The sequence below is a fragment of the Nannospalax galili genome, unplaced genomic scaffold (genome assembly GCF_000622305.1).
Source record: "Nannospalax galili isolate Female #2095 unplaced genomic scaffold, S.galili_v1.0 scaffold577, whole genome shotgun sequence".
NCBI classification, from domain to species: domain Eukaryota; kingdom Metazoa; phylum Chordata; class Mammalia; order Rodentia; family Spalacidae; genus Nannospalax; species Nannospalax galili.
Window position 1 is genome coordinate 1,578,375 of NW_008340387.1, and position 20,457 is coordinate 1,598,831.

Sequence of the window (20,457 nt, forward strand, 5' to 3'; positions counted from 1 at the left end):
TTTGGTGACCAGGAAGCTCAGCATCAAGTCATCTTAACAATTATGTAGGTCTTGATAGTTATATTTGTGTTCCTGTTTCTATGATCCCGATTTCCTATTCACCCCCTGCCCCAATCTTATTTATCTTACTTCATTATGTTGTCTCATAGCAAGTCACCTCAACTTTTCTTGTAGAATAAGGTGAGGTACACTTAAATGAAAACAGGATGACACCTAACAGACCACAAGCATAGAGAAGACAGCCAATCATCTCCCCCAGGCAGAGAGTAAAGGGCAGAGTTGGCCAGACCTGAATGTAGGCAAAAGAAGCCTGAGGATAGGAGGAGGCATGAACTGTGACCACTGCAGTGTTGTCACCCCGAGTCTTTCCCAATTCTCCAATGCCAATGTGTACCCTACCACACTGGTTTACACTGTGGCAAGGGAATTCTAAGGGCACCAAGCCTCAGGCTTAAAACTCCAGCATGAACCTCTTCTCTCCTGTGACCTCACCCCTTGACCTCAAAGCCAGGGAACTGCCCATGGGTTTATGGCAAGCCATTGCTTTTTCTGGCATGCAGCTCATGGCAGCAGGTCCCATGTTAGTCATAGAGAAGACAGAGGTCAGAGATGGTTCACTCCCGGCTCTTTCTGTTGCCCCTTCCTGACTGTAGGAACGTGTGCTGGTGACAAAGGGTGTGGGTTGCCCTCTATGGCAGATCCAGGCCTTTGGTAATGGAACCACCACCACAGGCAGTTCTCAGGGCCACGTTGTGCTAGCATGACTGCAGAGATCTCTGATCTTTGTTTGCCGGGAGAGCCAGTGTTCTCCAGCAGGGATGTCCCTGTGATCCCATCAGACACATGTTCGGTAGTTAAGTCAGGTGAGGCGCATGGCTCTTCCAAGCAGATGTGTCCTGATGAAATTCACCTGTACATCAGCCAAGAACCTCAGCTTGAACCTAACGAGTGGTGTTAAGTTCCCTTGGCTTTGTACACCCCTTCCTCACAAGGGGCCTCATCTTTCCAGACATCCAATCTGAGAGCAAGCAAACCTTTCCAAGCCTTTCCCCAAGCAGGTGGCCCCATTTATGTCCCCAGACACAGAAACAGACTCTAAATTATCTAAAACAAGATTTATTGCATTTCATGCAGTTTGAAGTCCATGCAGCAAGGGAGACTAGCACAATAAAAGGGGGTGAGAGCAATGCAAAGTGCTAGCCTCCTTGGATCTCACAGAGAAGGGCTAGAATGAAACCACCTCTCCCTGTGCGGACTGAGTTCCTCTCCCACATGCAAAGAATGTTTCCATGGCCTCTGGCTGCACAAAGCTCTGGGGAGGAGTGGAGAGGAATGCTGGTAGAAATGGATCCTAACTGGTTCTGGGAACAAGGGGAGCAGCTATTCCAAGAGTCAGGAAATCCTGTGCACCCCCAGGAAGGAAAATCAAGACCTGCTCCTAAAAAGAAGTGGTGGCAAGAACCCAAACCAGAGACACAAACGGACAAATATTTCTTCAACCACACTCTTGAAGAGAAAATGCCATAAATATGTTATTTAATATTCTCATTTCATAGCATTGGACACACACACTCAATATATTGAAATATTGATTCCTTGGAGAAAAAAAATGGACGAAAGGAAATAAAAAATATTGCATCTTTATGTTGTAGAATCTCGGTCCCTAGGCGTGGGGCATAGTGCACCAATGTCCTAGCCTGAAGGAGGCACTGAAGTCCCCGAGTCCTCTGGTGAGGAAGGCTGTGCCCCCATTGCCTGGGGCTGTATGGCAAAATTGTGTTGGGTGTCCTTGGCCTTGCCAACTCAGGCCCTCAATCTCCGGTCACCTGGGGGGTCTGCCCGTCGGAGGGCTGGCTGGCTGACTGGATGAACATGGGCTGGGCGAGGTCTTGGCCGGCAGGCATGGTGACTTGCTGGATCTGGTAGAGCTGCTGTGAGGGGTGGAGAGGAGAGTGAGGTTACTCCTAGGACACAGGCAGACAGCTCTATGTGCCTCCAACCAGGGGAGGGCTCCAGATACCTCTACCACTATCCACTGCAAGGTGTCAGAGGAAAGGGGGATGTGGTGGTGATCTGTCAGAGGTGAAAGGCAACAGGGGTTACATTTCCATGGCTTTCACTTCCCTAGGCTCCACTGCTCCAGTTAGCTCAGAGCCCAGTTAGCTCAGAGCTAAGTTTGGTATATGCTGTTCCACAGTGATAAACACAAGTACTTAACCACAGTACCAGCATCCCCCTCCACATGCCGCCCTCTATCCAAACACATGGTTCAGACTGAAGCTAAACTGAATTTTCATTTCCTCTACTGGCCCTGCAAAGGAGGTGGCCTGATATTAAACACAACTAAGCCTCACCACGGTAAAGACAGGTTAGGGCTGCTTGGCCTCTTGGTTTCTCAAGAGGTCCCTGAAAAAGCCAAAGCCAAGAGAAGCTGCTAGAGGAGGTCCAGATACTGCCTCTTCTCCCGTTGAGACAGTATAAGTTTGGACATCCTATCCTATCCTCAGTGGACCATGGGACCATGCTATGGGGGGAAAGCAGGTAAAAAAATTCACCAACTATTAGTAGGGAGAGTAGCCCTAACCATCCAAACCCACACACCACCTGCATCCCCAGATTACCAACTCTTTGCAACTGCCCTTGCCCAGGCTAGGTATCCTACCTGTCCATCTGTGAACTGGCTGAACTGCTGCTGTCCTTGTTGGACTTCTGTCTGTGTGATCTGTGGGAAGCAAGAGGACAGAGCAAGCATGTCAGCTTCAGGGCCACAGAACACGTGTTTGACAAAAGCCTATGAAGCAAGCAAGGGCAATTCCCAATCTCCTTGCACTGATGGCTAGCAAAGAGCTGGTGTCATAGAGGCACACTGAGAGGCCTGTCTCTCTTAAAGTCTACCTCATCTCACAAATCAATCCCTCCCATCAAGGTCTGAGGTTCAAAGCAAATATCCAGCACCTCAGTTTTCAGGCTTTTAATGCAAGCCCTAAGAGTCCATTTTTCAGCCAGTAGAGGCAGACTGTGAAATGATGGGCAAGGAGGTGAACGGTCCTTTTCATCCTCAGGTGGGCTCCAAACCAAACCCATATCACCTGGATTATCTGACTGCAATATGAAACACCTTGGTAAACAGTAGCCTTGGCTCTTGTAGTCCTTGTGGCAAAACATGAAGTACTTTTTTCCGACAGCAGCTTTTTGGGCCAAAAGGGAAGCAAGAAAAAACATTTATCCCGTGCACTTCACATCTTGGGTCTTAGGGATTTTACACTGACAGGCAGAGCTGTAGCATATACTAACCATTGATGGGAATGGGGGGGAGGGGCAAACTAGAAAGAAGGCCAGGGTGTGTGCATGACTGTCTGTGGAACATGTGACTAGCATTAGCCTCTGTAACCAGCCTTTGGAATCTTTACAGCCAACCTGTCAGGTAAAGCTCATCCTCTCAAATATCCTCACATGGGCCAAAACCAGCCCTGCAGGCCTACTCAGGAGGCTGAGGGGCTAGAAGAGGGGAAAGGGGCAGGTGAAAAGGGCTTTTTTTGGTGGGGGGGTGTCCTTCTCCTCCCACAGGTCTGTAAACTGCTTAAGGACAGTAGCTATGATTAATCTATATACTACCCTAGTGCAAAGTAAGTATTGAAGAAATGCCGACAGAATAAACGAATGAGCCTGAGACAAATGGAAAATTCTCATAGATAAAAAGGCTAACTGCCTTGTGGTCAGCAAGACCACTATTCATGGCAGCTGAGAAGGTTCATTTACCTTTAAATCACATGTATTTTATTCAGTGTCAATTCAACACTTATTGAGTACCAACTAAGTACCAAGTTGCAAAATTTACAACATCAAAGGGATTTTAAGTGCCCTCAAATACCCACTTCTCATCTCTCTCCCTTCTCCCTGCATTCTGGCTTTATTTCTATTTCCCATAGTGACTTCTGAGGAACCACAAACCCTTCTCATTTCCCATTTCCATGTCATAAAAGACTTCTTGGATCTCAAGAAGAATAAGATTTTAAAGAAAATATCAAAAGGGAGATGGGCTCAAGGGTGCCACCAGTCTTGAGATGTCTATCAGTGTCAATGAGCCCCAAGAAAATGAAGGAAAAGTCCAAGGCCATAGGCAAGCAGAGAGCAGGAACAGAAAGGGTCCTTTAATATCCCAGAGATGATACTGAGCTCAGATGCCTTGCTTTTGGCTCATTCCTCACATTTTCCCAAATGAGACCTTTAGAGACCTGCTCTACAAACTCAGCTCTGTCACCACTGTCAATAGATACATCACCAGAAATGCAACTAGGCCAGACAGGTCCAGCTCTTAAACGATTGCTGCTTTTTTTGGGTCTGAGGCAAAAGGATCCATTAACAATGCCTCCCCTTGACCAGCATCACCCATCATCTACAAATGATGACCATGACCCCTAAGCCCCCAACGTGGGAGGGGTATGTGTGCATCTGGCACCCTTGGTACTTTACCTCACAGCCTGTAAGACAGTTGGGCAGGGGAATGAAGGGGATTTTTCTGGTTGCAGGTGTCTACAGAGGTAGAATAACTAAGTATGCTTTCCTAAGGGCGTAAGAAATAACTAGAACACAACTGTGTTCTATCAGGACTTAAGATAGAAAGCAGCCTGGCACCTAGGTTTCCTCTGGCCTAACATGTACACACACACCAGGCTTCTTCCAGTACCCTCAAGGCTGCTTCTTGTATTTCTTTGCCCCTCAAGAGCACGATGGTAAGAGACACACTATGAATCCAATCATCCTACCACCCCTGCCATCTGCCCCCAGGAGTCACACAGATAAAGAAGTATAGGGTGGGTGGCTCTTGCTGAAGCATGAGGTGTCCAGAGCTGCGTGGTGAGAGTTCCTTTCCCACAAGAAGTTGGCTGGCTGAGCCTTGTCTTTAACTAAAGCCCATGTCTCTGGTGTACATACCTGCTGGGCGTTGGTGGCAAGTGTCTGGATCTGTCCCTGAACGACTTGGGTGCCTGATACAGGCTGGGCTAAGCGGATATACTGCAGCTGGCCGGCATTCAGCTGCACCTAGGACAGGGGCAGAGACAGAGACCACAAGGGACTGAGCACAACCTCATATAGGCACACTTTCCATGACCAGATTCAGGGATTGCCCCTACCCTTCAAGTGTTTCAAAGAAGCCTGCCTTCAAAAAAAAGTTCTTTTGAACAGAGGTTAAAACAAGCAACTCCTCCCCTCAACCCCCTCCCCAAGCTTGTCACACACTCATCATTTGTTGGCACTTGACTGTAAGATCAGAGCTCATCTGAGACTTACAAGACTGCCCAACCCTATCAGAATGGCTGGACTTTAAGTGCTGGCCTCTCTCCAGAAATTTCCATCCTTTCCAATACTGTGACGAGTTCCAGGATTTGCCAAGGACTCAAAGCAGATGGCTGTCAATCCACCTCATAGCCCAAGTACTGGCCAACCCCCCATGAGGCACATTTTGGAGGAAAAGGCTGGCCTGCTGTCCCCAAGAACCAAGACCAATGGGGGTCTGTAGGACTTTTGAGAATCCTTGATGTTCAGCGATGTTCAGCACTAGCTTCTGGCCAAACACCTCCCCAGAATAAGCAGAGTCAATAAAACTCTCACAGAAAACCCCATCATGGGAAACCAAAGCTACAAAAGTGCCCACAGAGTCCTTTGTGCTTACAATGAAGTCTCAGATAATACAATAATACCATAGGCTGCATTTAATTGTATGCTGAAAGCTTTAACTCAGGCTGTTTGCACTCCACTGTGCCGTGAAAGTACTCGAGCTTGGAGCTGGGAATGAAGGATGAGAACTGTGGCTCAGCATTAAAGGGTAGCTGATGGTGGATGTGCACACCCACAACTTAAGAGGCTGAAAGATCCTGAGAATATAGGCTGATTTGGTCTGTCTCTATCTCGTGGCCCAGAAAGCACCCTCCTAGTTGTTCAGCTTGCCTCTGTTGCAAGGGGGAGCTTCCTCAAGTGCACAGCATCATGTCTCTGTCCTAAGGCGAGCTTCCTTCTAGCCTTAAAAAGCTAACTTCACTGCAGGAACCTTACTTCCATGAGGAAAATGCTGACAGGATGAACCTGCGCCCCTGCATGCAGTGTCACGTCAAATGCTTCTCTGGAACTTCTGGACTCAAAGGATTTGAACCATCAAGAAAAACTGAAGTTCTCTTTTTTAGAGACAGGGTCTCAATTCCAGGCTGGCCTTGAATTCACTACAACCTTGAATTTCTGATCTTCCTGCTTCTACCTCCCAAATACTGAAATTACATGTGTGCACCACCATGCTCAGTTTTTGTGATAGTGGGGATCAAACCCATGGCTTTATGTATGCTAGGCACATATTCTACCAACTGCACTACATCCCCATCCATAAATGAAGTTCCATAGTTGTCTGCTTGAGGCAAAGTGGGGGAAACATAACATCTAAACCCATTAAAAACATCTGGATCAATAGAAATACAGCAAGAGTACTGTGACCTAGATAATTTCTTTCCAGAACCAAGAGGAGCTGCTGGGAAGTTGTGTCCAAATTCCCCTGAAATCTTATAATTCAGCTTCCAGCCGACAACATTAAGCAACTTGTATGGATGAAGGTGGCCTGGAAAGCTGAGACGAACCGTGATTGGTCTCAGGAGTCAATAGAAGGGCAGGTCAAGGATCCCAGGGTGAAAGGCTAGAGCCTTGTCTCAGGTGTGGGGGAAGGTGTACTAACAGTCACTGGTATTTTTTAGCTGGAAAGTGCCATCCGCAGAAATTCCATGAGCAGCTGTGAGCCAAGTGGTTCCAAGCAGTCTAGAGATAGAATGAAGAGGCTTTTCTTTTCAGACTTAAGTTGAGAGACCTCTTGTTACTCTGCTCAGTTCTCCAGGATGCTGCTCTTGACAGCTTTGCTACACGAATTATAAAGCAAACAAGTCTATCCTTCAGCTTCCATGAGGGAAGTAAAGTTTCTGCCTTGAAAGTCACCACTATTGCAAGTACTCTGCTGAGTGAGCTGCCTCAAGAGTCTGGAAATGTCTATGTCTGAGGTGTTAGAATGGTAAAGATGAAGTTGTGCATTCTGTAACCAATCTTCTGGACCAAAGCTTTGTGTTGTAGATGGCCAAAGCTACTACTGTAAGATGGGAACTCTCGGGCTTAAATGACCTTGTTTTGGTTCTTTCACATACAAACGGAAGAATGATTCAAGAAGAACTTAAGAGCCGGTGGCTAAGATAGTAGGCAGAGTAGAGCCCAAATACCTGCAACTAGTGTGTGTGAGTGTGTGTGTGTGTGTGTGTACACGCACGCAGAGTAGAGCCCAGATACCTGCAACTAGTCTGTGTGTTTATGTGTGTGTGTCTAAGAGGCTGAGAGACAGACACACTTAAACAGTTTCCAAAGCTTTCTCTTGGGAAAGTTTCCAAAACTGATGAAGGGTGTTCTTTGAGCTTGTATCAAAGATGGAGTGGCAAAGCAAGTCCAAGTGAGTTTCTACACCAGCCTACATTTGCTAAAGGACTGTTCCATACTTCCATGTTTTTGATGGCAAAATGACCAATATATAGTCTTGCAAGTGCTAAGGCAGTGATTTTTTAAAAAATAATAGATTTTTAAAAAATCAACAAACCTTAGAAACAAAATCCCTCCAAGCAAACAGGAAGCAGCAGTCTACAGTAATGGAATGGGTAAGTTAATTGAAAGCCAAAAATACACTTTGCTGCAGGCTCCACAGGGAACTGACTCATGAATATGCAACAAGTGTATTTATGACTTTCCTATACACCTCCCTCTTACTCTCTGATAATCAAAAGATAGGTCTGGTGGTTGGTGAGATGGCTTAGCAGATAAAGATGCCTGCTGCCAAGCCTGATGACCAGAGTTTGATCCCTGGGAACTACATGGTGGAAGGAGAAAAACAGACTCCACAAAGTTGTCCTTTGACCACTGCATATACACAGTGGCACACATGCACACCTCCATGCCCACGCAACACACACAAATAAATAAATATAATAACAATTATTTTAAGAGTAGGTCTGCCTCACAAGTCCTTTGAGTCTTAGCATAAAGTATGGCTAACCATGATTTCTTGGTGTAGATGTAGAAGGGGAAATGAAGAAGAGCTACATCCACAGCACTGAAGTGGAACCTGGACTGAAGCTGAGCAGAAAGTAAACATAATGAAAGAACTTGGGGTTGTATAACAGGAATAGTGTGTATATATCAAATACACTCAAGGTACTTCTTATCATGAGCAGAGAAGCAAGCCACAAAGCCTGGGGACGGGCTTACCGGGATCTGCTGGATCTCTCCCGTGTTAGTGATGATCTGCTGCATCACCTGCATGGTCTGTCCGGTACCGCTCTGGGCCTGTTGTGCTTGACCCTGAGGCTGGGCCTGCACTATCTGTACCTGCTGACCTTCTCCAACCTGCATTGTCACGGGTGTGGTCTGGAAGGAAAAGTCAAGAGAAAGTTGCCTGAGCTCTGGCTAAGAACCTGTAGGGGTTAAGTGGGGGCAATATACTCCATTAATCTCTAGACTCATCACCCTCTTAACAACATGCAACCCAGAGTCCTGCAGGTCTACAACACTGCTAGAGGTAATACTCTGAAATAGAGATGGGAAAACAAACCAAAATCTGGGCTCACAGCACAGAATATTTGCCTAGGTTCCAACTTAAAGACCTGGACTTCAAATACCACAACTTTTCATAGTCCTTCAATGATGGCAAGGTGCATACAGCATAATGGGGAGGAAAAGAAAAAAAGTCAAAGCAATCCTGACAATGTACACAACAGACCAAAGTCAAACACACAGTAGCTGACTTTGGACGGCAAAATGAAACAGAAAGTGGAGTCTACATGAATGTGTTAAATTCAGGGTCCTGGACTACTTCTTAGGTATGAAAGATACTGAAAGGAAAACACACAGGCTCATCTCTGAGGCTGGGCCTAGTGCATGCAGGTTTTTACCCCATTCAAGCAGCAGAATGAATCTTGCCCACCTTAGCCAGAAAGCTGCTCTGGACCCCAGCACAGCTCCCCACGGGAGAGAGTTAAAACACCAGATGCTGACTTGACTCAAATGACTCAACCCTTATTCAACAGAACTCAGTAAAGCAAGAACTTGGAACAGTCCAGAAATGGCAATCTCAGATTTAAGACATTTCTGCCTAAATGTCCATGACTTGGGCAGACTGTGCTACCCTTGTACTAAGTGGCTTGTAGTCACTATAAAGCAGGCTCTCTGAATTTCAACACTTTAGCCCTTAATGTGACAATGTGACTTTCAAAGATTACTAAAATGAACCCAGAGTACCTGGCATGTCTGGTGGTGAGAGTGGTGGGAGATGGAGAACCCTTTAAACTAAACCCGTACTCTCATCCCAATTCAGACATGATCTTTCCTGTTCCAAACTAAGAAATACTGTCAATCAGATAGATGATACTGGGAGTCTGAAAGAATAGCAGGCTCTAAATGATATTGCCACTCTGCGGTTTTTAATTCTGACTGCACAGGCCTCCCAGACATTTTAACTGGGCATCTAAAACTATGAGGTAAGGGGATATGTTCTGGGAACTACAGAACAGAGTCAAGGGATTACTAGTAGGGAGAAATTACTGAAAACTGGAAGAGGAAAGGAAAGACAGCATCCTCAGTAAAAGTATCCTTGGTGGACTAGGACAACAGAAAACATCTATTCTTCTACCACAGGTTCAACCCGACCTATCCCAAACCTCCATAAATAAGTTTCCAATTAAAAACAGAAAACACAGAATTCACTTCACCATATGTTCCTCCCAACTTTATTTTACTATATAGTCTATCTTACAAAAGATACTTGCACTCAACTTGAAACAGCCTACACTATTCCCTATGGGCCCAGAAGGTGTGACACAGCCCGAGACCACCCTGAAGCAGCAGGACAGCAGAACAACAGCTGGAGGGACCAACTTCATCAACCTCATAAGCTTTCTCTGCTCCAGGCCAACCAGATCTGGGATGGCAGAGAAGACAAGATGAAATTTTTTGCTGAATAAAAAGAAAAACGCATGCTGCCAACTCATCACTGCACTCTATCAACTAATTTTCTTGAGAGGATTTCCAAGGTATTTCTAAATCATTTCAGGAAAATGAGGGCTTATGTTAGCATGGCCGCTGCCAAATCATGTATGGTATGCCCTGCTGTCAAGGCACAGCAGCCCTGGGCATCTCAGAATAATCAGCCCACCAGGGTCAGCCCTTGGCAGCCTCCCTTTAAGTTCACTCAGTAAAGAGACAAGACCTTTGGCAGGTAAAACTCTCTCACTGCAGAGGCACAAGCATGAGCCAAAGCAGACCCCTTAAGGCATCAGGGTGCAAGTGAATGCTGGAGGCAGGGACAGGGCTATAATCGGCTTTGAACCTCTCTTGCCTAGCAGTGTCTGATAGCACAAGCACTCAATATATTTCTGTTATCTGAATAGATAGAATTAGCAAGGAATAAACCCCAAAGTCATAATTAATATTTAAATCCATCTCCACCCCAATGTTTTCCTTCTAGCTAAACTCAGCTCTTTACTAGAATGCTAAACTCAGCTCTTTACTAGAATACATAAGACACTCCAGGATGTGTTCCCTGGACATGCCTAAGTGTTCCTCTATGCTAACTGCGTCCCACCACTTCCTATGCTGTTTCTCATTTGTATGTTTGCTTGTTTTGAGACAGGGTCTCATGTAGCTGAGCCTGTTCTCAAACTCCTGAGTCTCCTGCCCAAACCACCCGTGTGCTGAGATTACAGGCATGTGCTGTCACTTCCAGTCATTTCTCATTTCTAAGTCTTTGGCTGTGCTATGCCTTTTACTGCCAATACTATCCTTTAATTTATTAAAACTTCCAGTGATCCCTCTAACAGCAACATTATTCCTTTAAGGAACCTCTAACCACATTCTCCTCTTCTACCACCTCCTCACATTTTGGTTAGGTACTCCTTTTGCCATAACACTCTGTATATACGTTTAAGATTGTCTAATTCTTCCCACGTGGTAGTATAACCTTTAAGAATTTGTTATCCCCAACGAGACTGTGAATTTCTTGAAAATCAGGATTGTTTTGTTCATGCTTACGTCCCCAATACCTAGCATAAGACTTTACTCACAGAGGATGCTCATTGTTTGATGAATAAATAAAGTAATGACTGACAGAATTTGGATTCAGAGCTCACAGTACTGAGTCCTCTGCAGCCTCTCATGACTCCCAACGGATGGTACTGCTCTCAACAGTACTATGGGGGAGAGAAAAAAATCCTCTGATTACTATCGTAAAAAGAGAAGGTCACCTGACACAAATACAGTAGGACAGAGAAATGCCAGGGAGGAGAAGAGAGATATGCAAACTAGCAATGGTGATCTCCCCTGTGAGGGTATAAATTCCAGTCCTGGCACAGACAGAAAGACCTTCTAGAGAGAACCCACTACTGTTCACCAGTACACCAGAGAGAATGTTCTTCCTTCTAAAATGTCTGAGCTCAGAGGAATCCTGAAAAACATTTTTCCCACTATTCTTTCCTCATCTGACATCTGAGGAAAACAGGGGCCAAAGAGATTAGGGGTGATTCTTTGCTTCTGTGACTCAATCAGGGGAAGGGTCAGGTTTCCAGACATCAAATGCAGCCCTCTATCCAGATGTGATGGCCTCTCTCTGCACTAGTCATACTTTCCCCATCCAGACCTAAGAGGCACCATCTTGCTAGGTGGACGCCATCCGCAGCTCACAGACCTGGCCTTGCTGGGGCTGCGCGATGATGATCTGGCCAGGCTGGATGGTGGTTGTGGAGCTGGTGGTCTGCTGGCCTTGCTGCTGCCCCTGGACTTGGACAGCAGTGGGCTGCTGAGCCAGCGTGAAGTAGTACTGGACAGGCTCAGCAGGAGTCACAGACTGGCGCACCTCCTCCTGTGGGGTGGAAGGAGAGGCAGGTAAGGGAAAAGAACTGACTCAGCAACCGCCACAGTGAATTTCCACTCTTCCCCAAATCAGCTATATGCAGTTGCCTGCTGAATGCTGAGTTCTCCACATTTGCAGTCAAAGGAAAGTGGAATTTGAAGAGACCAGTTGTGCTAAATCAAACTAAAAATAACAGTTTCTATAGGCTTCACAGAACATACAGCCAATTTTCTGAAGCACCGAGTAATCATCCATTGCGTGATGAGCTGCAAACAGACAAATAATTACTGTAACTAAAAACCACGCACCAGCAGAGCTTGTCAGTAAATGCTGTCAAGGGCCATGATCTGAGAACAGTGCTAACTGCCAGCAACGGAAAGACGCTACAGCAACGGAAAGATGCTACTCAAACACGCTGGCTCCCAACCCCCACAAAGACAGCACTCTTCTTAATTTGCTCCCACCATTTCAGGAGGGACATAGCAGAGTAAAGGGGAACAGGACTTTTCTTAGGTTAGAATTTCAGAATGAAATGTCAGGTTCACACAAGTGCCCAGCTTTTATAGCACATTGAAAGCTCTGTGGTCACCAAGATGCATCTACCCATGCAGCACATCTGGTTCTAGTTATACTTAGCCACAGAAGTGCAACCCAAGGGGGCCTGACGGATAGTCTCAGCTGGGGTGCTGCCTTGGCTGACTAGGGAGGCAGCACTCTGTCCAATCTGTCAGGTGAAGAGATTGTTCTTCTTCAGCTGATGTTGTCCATGGCAGAAGGAGTAAACAACCCTCTCCCAGCCACCTTGAGCTCACAGCTGAGAGTGTAGGATGTTTACACACACTACAACATGGTTACAGTCCAGCAGGGGGGGCTGGCAGGCCCCGACCACCAACCAAGATTGGCATCTGATCCGTAGTGACCTGTGACATATATATAGTGCCCAGCCTTAGACAACAAAAACATACAACCACATGGGCCGACTGAGTAAAAACATTTGCTAAATTTACTCACTTCCTTGCTCAGAGCAAAGTCTGTCAGGTTTCAGAAAAAGATACTTCCTCAAGGTACTGAGACCCTGTTACCTGCCCCAAAGCTCCCCAAAGTAGTATTTGCAAAATCCTGACTCCTCCCTTCAGTTAGGTGCTCCATGTGCTTTCCATGGTACTATCCCCCACTACACATTTTTGTACCTACATGTCACACTAACTGCCAGTTCTGCTCACATGTAAGTCCTATGAGGGAAAATACTTTCTCTTGCTCCCGACTGTCCCTGCTATTCCCCATCTAGGCACTGGTACATGCTGGCTTGAATGGTTACACTCATTTATATAGACAAGCAGAAAGTGAGAGACAGGAAAGTACTTTTCTAAATTCAAGTTGGAAGTAGGACAAATTCTTTTGAACTCAACAACTATAACCAACAGAAGAGTCCCTAAATTCTCGTTGGCTTCCCTTAAGATTCTGTAGCCAAGGATGTGAAGAAAGCTGTTGTCCCTTGTAGTACACGGCTGAGTATTCTTGTGCTTGCTGGTGATACTGTAACTGGGATTGCTGGCATCTACACTCTAAGAAACTTGGATCTCTATATAACAAGGTTCCCTGATGGTCATCCCCCTAGACCAGGATCGTCATAATATTTTCAGTATCTAAGGAAGTCCTTAAACAACCTAACAGTGACAAAGCCAGGTCCATTTCAAATCCAACCTTACAGTTGTAAGCAAATGTGAGCCTGGCAACTATGTCTTGGCAGGAATTCTATATCAATACCCTTTTAAACCACAAACTGAGACCAACTGTTCTTTTCAAAACTGTTGAAATAGGTTCAACGTATTTATTTTCTACTGAGGTCTCCCAATTTTATAAACAGAAGTTCAGATCTAACATGAAAAAGCTCCTAAGTGATAAGAGTATAGAGGACTGAGAACCCAGACCAGATCAGGGGAAGTCGGGCAGGAGGAGGACAATGGCACTTCCTAGCTTTGACTTGTGACTGTGACCAGCTGTTCATGACTACACTTGTAAAGCAAGTGTAAAAAAAGCAAACTAGACAAAAAGCAAAGACTTTAAATACCTCTGTCAGAAACCAAAATAACCCCTTGCCAAAACTTCCAACCAGATAGGTAGCTTCTCCTATGCTTCCTACAACACCCTCTCAGGGGTTGATCAACGAGTGTCTAGGACACTTGAGTATCAAGTAGATGCGTCTCAAGTTTGTGTTGTGAGGACAAGACATGGCTGTTTTCAAATTGCTGGGACGAAAGGAGGCACATGTAAGGTTCTTTTGCATTACGAAATTTCATTATTTATTCCACCAATGGAGGTTGAGCTAGCAAGGAAATGATTATGTTTGATTTAAAGAAATGAGTGAAAAGATGATATTTCAATGGGCAGGAACTTTCAACTCATAGCTTAGTGGGGCAGAAGTCAGCCCTCAACCACCTTCTGCTTACAAACAGTCTTTATCCCTGGAAAAGAAATTCCCAAGCATCTCTGAGGGGTCAGAGACCTAATTCCTAGTTCCTTTGCCAAGGTGTTGGGCAGCACCTTGAGCCCTAGAATCCCTGAATGACTGGGTCAATACAGAAAGGTGTACCTCCTCAACATTAGCAGTGGCCAATGCTAAGACTGATAAACAGTGCCAGAGAATGAAAAGTACCACAACATAGGTAATCATTATAGTGATGCGCAGCCAGCCCCAGACTAGAAGAAAATACATTTGCCTTAGTAGCAAGAGTGAAGTGTGCCTCTTCAGAGGGTGCATTTTAGAGAGTAGGCACTTTTAAAGGACTTTAGGAGGTGCCAGCCAATTTGGAGCTTGGGAAAACTTCATGTCTACAGAGAATTTAAAATGCTATCTTAGAATTTCAGGCCAGCTTTCAGCAATCTCAACCTTTTAAAGGCAAGGCAGCAGCTGTCCAGAATAGGATGCCAATCAATAGCTTGAACACCTACAAAGAACTAAATCCAGGCAGCAAGGAGTGTTCCTGCTAGGCACACTTTAAAAGGGGATGGATCAGAGCACTTTGAGTCTGACACCCTGAGAGATCCAGAAGCACTGAGAACTTTGGAGGAAAGGATAGGACAACACCCTTCTCTTTAGTCAATCAGCAGGCAGCCCAAAGAGAGTAAGAAGTTAGCACAGTAAGAGTGAGCCAGGCCTGATTTCATCAGAGCTTACCACCTTGTTTTTAAAGGGAACTTCTGGTGGACCCATGGAGGAAAAAAATCCAACAGGGGAAGCAGGCATGTGGTATTTGCTCCAAATGAAGAGAGTTTGAGTTTTTGTGACTTCTCAGAGGACAGAAGCACTCCAAGAAGAGGAATTAAGACCATGGGTACAAACCTGCAATGTCTCAAAGCCGATGTGCAGCTGGGGACGACCGTGGCAGCCTGCCGCTGTAAACATCCGACTGAAAGCTCCTCTGAACACCTTACAGCTTCCAGTCAAGGATGTTTACAGTAGCAAAGACTGCCCAGAAAAATGGAGCTGCAGTGAGGCATACCTTGCTTCAGAAAAAAGGTGACCTAGAGTTTGCTAATCCAAAAGCCCCCAACTAGGGATAAAATTAACGTTGATTAGGATGCCCACTTGTCCAACACATTTTCTGACTGGTTATTAATGCAGGCCAGCATGGGGGGTTATAGTCATCACTAAATGACTCTGGATAATAGAGTATGAAATCATTTTTTTTTTTAAGGAAAAAAAAACCACCTAAATCTTATGAACAAAAATAAAGCAAGCAAAACAAGTTATAGCTTTGCTCCTGGGGGACTCTGCAACTATTTCCCAAGTGTTTCTACTATACCTAGTGAGTCATGCAAACTCTGTGTCCAAAACAATGAGCTCTACAGGCAGGGGTCTACTACATGTATAATCAAGAGCTACATATACCCAAGTACTGAACAAAATGATTGATGTGGCCTTTGGGGGACAGGAAACAGGGAGGAGAGAGGGACAGATACTCAATTCTTATGATTACCAAGAAAAGTTTAAGTGGTGGCCCTAAAAGAGTTGGACACTAAAAGCATCTGGTGAGTTTTAAACATTACTGATACCTAGGTTGCAACATCACAGATTCTGATTCAGTGGGTGGATGGTGGAGCCTGGGCACTGATATTTTTTAAACAGATGTTCTGATGTGCAGCCAGGGCACAACAGAGAGTGAGAACACAGAGTTGGAGAAAACAAAGGCCACTCACTCTAATCCCACTGTGCACAGAGAAGTTGTTTCTTAACATCTGAAATCTATGGCTGGCTGAGAATGTTGTTTAATTTGCGATAAATCTTGAAATCAAATGTCACTCTACTGTTTGTAACTTAGTCTTTAACATTCTTTTTGTCTATTTTCACTGAATACCATTCCAGAGGCACTGAGTTAAAAGTATCCATAAATGAGTAAGAGAAAGAGATGTTAAGGATGGATCTGGACTAAAGAAGAGGAACAAAAGGAACAGCAAATGCCTTGGGTGGAGTGGGAAGGGAGTACTATGACAGTATTGTGCCCAGGCTCTGCAGTCGGCAACTGGACATGTCTTCCCTGCTCACCTGACGCTTTGGAGGTTTCAATTCATCTCTTGGAACAATATCGATGAGAAAGTCAAACTGATCAAATTTTGTAATTGCCATGGCGATATCATTCCTCTGTAACAAAGAAAAACAGAGTAAAAAACTGACTTAGGGAGAAACTGGTTCACCTGGCTTCATTATCCTCCAAGTAAGACAACATGACTAGGCTTAATACTGGGGACTGAACCTAGGGGCTTCATGCATGCTAGGCAAGTGCACTTTACCATTGGGCTATACCTCCAGCCCAAGGAGATGACTTTTATGCTAAATCAAATAATCCTAGGTACATCTATAGCTAAAATAAGCACAGCCAAACTTCTATCCGACTTGTTGGACAGAAATCAACAAAGAAAGAAAGATATACACGTAGTTCGTGCTCTAGAACAGGACATCTGAGCCTTCGCTCACTACTATTCCTGCTTATACTGGTCCCAAGGCCCTCCACACAACTGTCAAAGTACCATCCTCTAGCTAAATTAGGACAAAGCCAGCAGTCTCAACTGGCAGTCTCTAGTCATTATGTGGTTAGCAAGGTCAGCCTATCATTCAATCGTACAATCTTTTCTTAAGGACCCAAGGACTATTTTTTTTCTGTCGTTCACAAGCAGTTACAATCATCTGAGCTATGTATGTTAGCTATGATTTTTGGGGGGAAGTCAAGCATTGCTTAATCCATAGTTTAAATCTAGCTTAATGTAGCCTGAATGCTCAAGTCTGAATTTACTAGGGACAGGCAGAAAATATAGGCATTAGTTGACAAGAATGTTATCGCTTACTCAAGTGTTCCTTTCTTTCCAACTGTGACATTCCTTTCCTTTGAATAATAAAAGATTTTTATTAAAAACCATGACACTTTTTCTTAAGATTTATGTACTTTACTGAAAGCTTTAAAGCAAAAGAAAAAAAACACTAAGCTCAAGAGAGTGATTAATATATTCAAGTACTTAGAGCAAAGTAAACTTTGAAATGCATTTAAGAATAGATGACTTGGTGGATGGTAAAGTGAGATATCATAAAACAACCAGAGTAAAATGTTAATGGTAGAATTTAGAAGTATATAGCTATTCACTGTATAAACTTTATATTTGAAATCTTCCTCAATAAACTACCAAAGGAAAAGCAAATGCACTAATAAAAATTCTCAGCAACCTTTATATACTGCACCTTCAGCAAAAGTGCCCCATCAGACAAAATGAGGAGGATGAAATTTTTCTGGGTTTTTCTTCCCCAGCATCTGTGATGGCCCCAAGCCACTGAAATGTAAAACTCTAATCCACTCTTTCTGCCAACTACCAGTTTTATAATAAACCCTCCCAACTGAAGCAGGGCACATCTTAAAGTCTGCCAGGACTCATTTACGATGAGCACAAATGTCACCTACTCAAGCTATCTAAATGCCTCATCTAGAATAAGTACCTCCAAACATACGCAAAAATACAAATATTTCTAAAGTCTTCTGGAAATGTAAACGTGCTTACATTGATCTTTTCTATAATTTATATCACCGATCTCCTGCCTCTCTCATAGTCCAAGTTAGTTTTGAACTTGCTAAGTGCACTACCACATCTGGTTGTTATGTCTCCTTGTCTCTTTTTTTCCAAATTTTATCTTTTTTTAAAAAATTGAATTTCTTGTGAAATTCATACAATATATTTTGATCATAATTAGATATCCCTCCCCTACCTGCACCCCTCTTATAGCAGCCCCCCCCAGCCGTATTTCATGTACTCTGTCACATATATATTAAGACATATATATTAAGGACAAGTTTGTGACCCCAAATGTCCTTCAGTGTATATCCATCCTCTGTAGCCTAGGTAACCTATCCAGCGTCATACCCTTAAAGAAAACCAACTTTCTCTCTCCCAGCAGTTAGTTATCAGTTGCCAATAGTTCCTTAGCATGGGTTGGGGATTCTTTCCCGCTTCCCCACTTCTATGCTGGAATTTTGTCTGGCTTGAGCTGGCGTGGGTCTGTGCATGCTATTACTATTGCTCTGAGTTCATATGAATAACCTCCCAGATGTCTAATAAAATCTGCTTCCTTGTGGTCATCTACCATCTCTGGTTCTTACAATCTTTCTGCCCCTTCTTCTGCAATGGTCCCTGAGCCTTGGTTTGATATAGGTATCCTAATCAAGGATAACTACTCTACAGTCTCTTACACTACTCTACACTTTGTGCCTTTCTTTTAATATTATTACTATTATTTTGTGTATGAATGTAGTGCCTACATGTGTTTAAGTGTACCCATGTCATGCAACGCCCTTGGGGAGGTCATAAGAGGGTGTTGGATTCCCCTGGAACTGGAGCTACAGACAGATGCTAGCCGCTATGTGGGTGCTGGGAATCGAATCCAGGTCCTCTGCAAGAACAGCCATCTTAACCGCTGACCCATCTCTCCAGCCCCACTTTGTGCCTTTCTTAATGATAAAATTTTACTGAGCTATTACTCATTTCAGAGAAATGCAGAAATCTTAAGCAGTTTGATGGATTCCAATCAATGTAGATAACTACACACATACATGCTCCCTAAAGCCGAGGAAGCTCTAGTGTCTACTACTAGAGGTTCTAGAGGTTCTCTGGCTGAGGTTGTCAGGTTTGTGTCAAGAACTTTTACTGGCAAAGCCATCTATCTCACAAGCTGAAGTCATCTTTTTAAAATTTATTTTTTTGTGTGAGTGTTTTGCCTATGTATATATAAGTGCACCTGTCATGCAATGCCTGCAGAGGCCAGAAGAAGGCATCGGATCCCCTGGAACTAGTTATGGAGGATTGTTAGCCACCATGTGGGTGCTGGGAACCAAACCCAGGTCCTCTGCAAGAGCGCTGAGTGCTCTTAACCACTGAACCATCGTTCCAGCCCAGTCATCATCTTTTATGAAGGATTAATCAAGCTTTTTGCTGATTTTATTTTTTAATCTGATCTAGACAGCTTTTGTAATTTCCATATGCAAATCATTCACTATGGTTTATTAGCTATACACACACACTACATGTATATAGCCATTTTTGGTTTTAAAATTTTCATATAGTAGCTAGTCTTACAACCCTAGCACTGAGGATGCTAAGGTAGGAGGATCAAGAATTTGAGGTCTGGGGCAGTAGACATGGCTCAGTGATTAAGAACTCAAATTGCTCTTGCAGAGAACCAGAGTTGGGTTCCCAGCACCCATATCAAGCAGCTCACGACCATCTGTAACTCCAACTCCAGGGGATCAGGTGCTCTCTACTGGCCTCCAAGGGCACTACATGTATAGGCACAAAACCACATTCAGACATACACATAATAAAAATAAAAATAAATCTGAGAGAGGGACTGGGGAGGAAAGAAGGGCTGGAGAGATGGCTCAGTGGTTAAGAGCACTGGTTGCTCTTGCAGAAGACCCGGACTCGAATTCCAACACCCACACAGAGCTAATAATAGTTTATAACTCCAGTTCCAAGGGATATGACTCCCTCTTCTGGATCTGAGGGCAATGCACAACACGGGTGCACTAACATATAAGCAGAGGCACAACACTCACACATAAAATTAAGTATTAAAAATAAATAAATAAATAAATGAAAGAATTAATTCCAGGTCAGCTTGAGCTATGGAGACATTGTCAAATGAATGAATGAATGAATGAATGAATGGCACAATAAAGTACACACATCTTGTGTGTCTGTCTGTGTGCATGCATGTAAAGGTCAATGTTAGTGTCTTCCTCAGTCTCTCTCTACCTTTTTTTTTGAGACAGGGTCTCTCACTGAAAATGGAACTCAGCAATTTCACTAGACTAGCTGGCAAGAGAGCTCCAGAAAGCTAGGTGTCTATCTCTGCTCTACCCCAGTACTGGGGTCATAGAAGCACAGTACCATATCTGGCATTTTACATACATGTTGGGGAGCTGAACTCAGGTTCTCACTTTATCAACTGAGCCATCTCCCCCACCCTTTTTAATTTTTGAGATGAAGTTGTGCTTTTTTTAAAA

At 44.3% G+C, this 20,457-nt stretch overlaps 1 protein-coding gene across 4 annotated transcripts in view; it reads right to left on the bottom strand.

Annotated features, from left to right (window-relative positions):
- Positions 1 to 1,507: 1,507 nt before the first annotated feature.
- Nfyc (nuclear transcription factor Y subunit gamma) overlaps positions 1,508 to 20,457 on the bottom strand; it is a 64,960-nt gene continuing 46,010 nt past the window's right edge. For 3 of the 4 annotated variants that reach the window (XM_008835433.3, XM_017798754.2, XM_029564647.1), the window contains exons 5-10: positions 16,461 to 16,556; positions 11,750 to 11,923; positions 8,281 to 8,439; positions 4,936 to 5,043; positions 2,663 to 2,722; positions 1,508 to 1,931 (exon numbers count right to left, since the gene is read on the bottom strand). In XM_008835433.3, coding sequence (XP_008833655.1) covers positions 1,812 to 1,931; positions 2,663 to 2,722; positions 4,936 to 5,043; positions 8,281 to 8,439; positions 11,750 to 11,923; positions 16,461 to 16,556 — 717 coding nt within the window. In that variant the 3' untranslated portion in view covers positions 1,508 to 1,811. The remainder of the gene's footprint in view (positions 1,932 to 2,662; positions 2,723 to 4,935; positions 5,044 to 8,280; positions 8,440 to 11,749; positions 11,924 to 16,460; positions 16,557 to 20,457) is intronic. The other variant, XM_017798753.1, reaches the window with a different exon arrangement.